The sequence below is a fragment of the Saimiri boliviensis genome, chromosome 13 (genome assembly GCF_048565385.1).
Source record: "Saimiri boliviensis isolate mSaiBol1 chromosome 13, mSaiBol1.pri, whole genome shotgun sequence".
Taxonomy (NCBI): Eukaryota; Metazoa; Chordata; class Mammalia; order Primates; family Cebidae; genus Saimiri; species Saimiri boliviensis.
The window spans coordinates 107,054,883-107,058,093 of NC_133461.1; the positions used below are offsets into that span (position 1 = coordinate 107,054,883).

Here is a 3,211-nt window from a genome sequence, read left to right on the forward strand (position 1 = left end):
AGAGCCGTGAGCCCCCCAGGGTCCCCGGGTTTCAGTCAGCCCTGCTCCATCCCCAGAAGCTGAATGTTCCAGCAATTAGATGGAACCAGCTCCCATGTGGCTCGAGACTGTCCCCAGATAGGAAAAACAGGACGTTCCACAGAGCGGATGGCAGGTGAGCTCCACGCTACAGGCCCTGAGTTTGAGTTTGTTCCCCTGTGAGACAGGCCCAGCCCGTCACTCCAACCATACACTAGGTTTTAAATGATGCAAGACAGGAGGGATTTTCTGGTCCCCAGAGCAGACGGGGATTGTCTGGGGTTTCCCGAGTCCAAATTTGCATGCAGTCTCCTGAGTGTGCACTATTCTATTAGGACCATTCTCTGACTCACCAGCTAGGTGGTTGAATTCTACTCTTTGCAATGCGCATTGCAGCCAATACCAGGTCTGAATTCTACCTGGTGACCAGAGACCAGGACCTTTATAAGGTGGAAGGCTCAGTACCCTTCCCAGACTCAGCTCCTGGTGAAGCTCGCAGCCATCAGCCATGAAGGTCCTGTATCTCCTCTTCTCGTTCCTCTTCGTATTCCTGATGCCTCTTCCAGGTGAGATGGGCCAGCGAAATAGGAGGTTGGACAAATGGAAGAATGGGGCAGAGGCTGTCTGTGTCTGCCTCCTCTCTAATTCTCCGAACCCTCCCTCTCTTTCTCACCTCCTACCTCCCTCTCCCCTCTCCATCCGTCTCTCCTGCCTCTGTCTCTCTCCATCTCTCTCTCCTACCCCTCGCTGTTTCTCTCCTGCCTCTCTCTGTCCTGCCTCTCTCTCTCCTGTCTCTCCTCTGTCTCTCTCTCCTGCCCCTTGCTCTCTCCCTCTCTCTCGTCTATCTCCCTCTCCTGCCTCTCTCTCCCTCTCTCTCTCTCCTGCCCCTCACTGTCTCTATCAGGTCTCTATCTCACTCACCTGTCTTTGTCCTCTCTCCCTCTCCTGATCCTTGCTCCTTCCCTCTCTCTCTTTCCCTATATCTCTCTGTCCTGTCCCTCTCTTTCCCTCTCTGCCCCTCCTGTCTCTTTCTGTTTCTCTCTCTCTTCCCTATCTCTCACTCTCCCTCTCTCCCCCAGAGCTTGTCTTTCTCTTCCTTCTACACACACCTTTAGACTTAGTAGACCACATGCCTCGCTTAATAGAACCAGGCATGGGTTCAATACAAAAGGAGCTTGCGAGCCCAATGGACACTTCAAACTCTCTTTTAGGCTGATATGAAGGGCCCAGTAGCTTTTTAAACTCATCTCCTCACTGCTTTCCACGCTATGACTGCTAAGACAACGGTTGAAACCCTTTAGGTGACTTTTTAAAAACAAAAGTCAGAAATGTTACTTTATCTAGAGAAAGAAGTACAGAATGTCACTTTCTAAGGGTTTGCATTTCAAGGGTAGATACTGCAACTTGGACAACTCCAGAGAATCTTAAGCCCCCGCCTAACCTCTGGGAACTACTGCTACAGACACTCTGCCCCTGGGTCTTTTCTGATCCGAGGCCCTGAGAACGCTTCCCTGCCGCGAGGCCACTGCAGGTTCACAGGACAGGGACGGCCCACCGAAAGCAACTTTTAAACCTGGATGCCGAACCTTCATTTTCTCCTTGATATTATGGAAATAAAATAGAAAGCATGAAAGGATAAAAGAGAGAGAGTGGAAGAGAAGGATGGAGAGAAGGAGAAAGAAAATTTGAGACTGAAACCGATATTATGTTGTCAAAGCCTCGTTTTATCAATTTTGTTTATGGGTGCCAAATTACAAGGGAACAATGGGGCTCTGAGAGGCACCAGAGACCTCGATATTTTCCAACACGTAGCATAGTACCAGGAATAATGGAAGGAAGAAAGGGAGGGAGGGACGGAGGGAAGGATAAAACAAAGAAGGGTGACATTGGAACCAGGACTTAGATCTAAGAAACAAGCCGTAACAAAAGCTATTACTACAGTGAATGGTGGGTTTCAGCTGTAAGTTACTCCATGTTAAGTTCATACGCGTCAATTCCAGCCCAGCGAGATGCATGCTTTGATTCCATCTCAGTTCTCATACTTAACAGCCTAAACCAGGCGTCGCCAGACCTTTTACACCGGGGGCCAGTTCACTGTCCCTCAGACCGCTGGAGGGCCGCCACATACTGTGCTCCTCTCACTGACCACCAATGAAAGAGGTGCCCCTTCCTGAGGTGCGGCGGGGGGCCGGATGAATGGCCTCAGGGGGCCGTGGTTTGGGGACGCCTGGACTAAATGATTTGGAAAGCAAAAGTTACTGGCCTGTATGTTAAGATGGAGGTAGGGTGGCTTTGAGGTTATCTGCCCGTGGTGGAGCTTGAATTCACAAGAGATCCTCGATGAGGTCCTACCTGACCCCACCGGGATGCCCCGGTCACTCAGGAGAGATCAGAGTCTTTCACATTCTGGTTCTATAAAAATAAGCATCCCCCAAACCACAGCAGCGCCAGCCTCCATGTCCGAAACTTAGATCCCAGTGACTGGCTCACGTCTCATTATCATGATGGAACAGCCCAGGCTGGGGAAAGAGGCCCACTGCTGATTTACTCAAGGTCATCCTGACACAGGGTTTGTGGCTTTGCAACATGGGCTTTGAATTCTAACGTGCTGTTTGCTTCTTCTGTGTTTTCTTTTTCCCTGTTAGGTGTTTTTGGTGATATAAATAATCCTGTTAGCTGCATAAGGAGTGGTGCCATATGTCATCCAGCGTTTTGCCCTAGAAATTTTAATCAAGTCGGCACCTGTGGTATCCCTTTTACAAAGTGCTGCAAGAAGAAATGAGGAGGCCGAGAAGCTTCTGTGGCTGATGTGGATTCAGAAAGGGCTCCCTCAGCAGAGCCGTGTAACATGTAAACCAAATTAAACGAGTGTTCAAAGACAGAGAATCTAGATGCTGATAATTGCGGCAAGTTCATGGTGTTGGTTTGGGCAGGCCACTCTCCGGCATCCTGGGAATGTCCTTCTCTGCTCTGCAGACCAGTGCAGTGATCAGGGACACCACGCTGGAGCTTGGAATGCTTTCCAGGGTCACAGCCATCTGTCCCACTGCGTCCCCTGACCTTCCCTAGTCGCTCCCAGCATTTTCCTAGAATGGGTGCTTCCCTCCTCCTGCATCCTCCACTTTCATGCCCTCACCTACCCCTCACCATCCCTAAAAAGAGCAAGCCCAACTCAAAGACCACTTCCCTCATG

The 3,211-nt window shown here is 50.3% G+C and overlaps 1 protein-coding gene across 1 annotated transcript; it reads left to right on the forward strand.

Annotated features, from left to right (window-relative positions):
• The first annotated feature begins 409 nt into the window (after positions 1-409).
• LOC120360613 (defensin beta 4A-like) lies at positions 410-2,904 on the forward strand. Its single transcript, XM_039461120.2, has 2 exons — positions 410-584; positions 2,664-2,904. Exons 1-2 carry the CDS (start codon positions 527-529, stop codon positions 2,798-2,800), a joined length of 195 nt encoding a protein of 64 aa, XP_039317054.1. The 5' UTR covers positions 410-526; the 3' UTR covers positions 2,801-2,904.
• Positions 2,905-3,211: the final 307 nt, after the last annotated feature.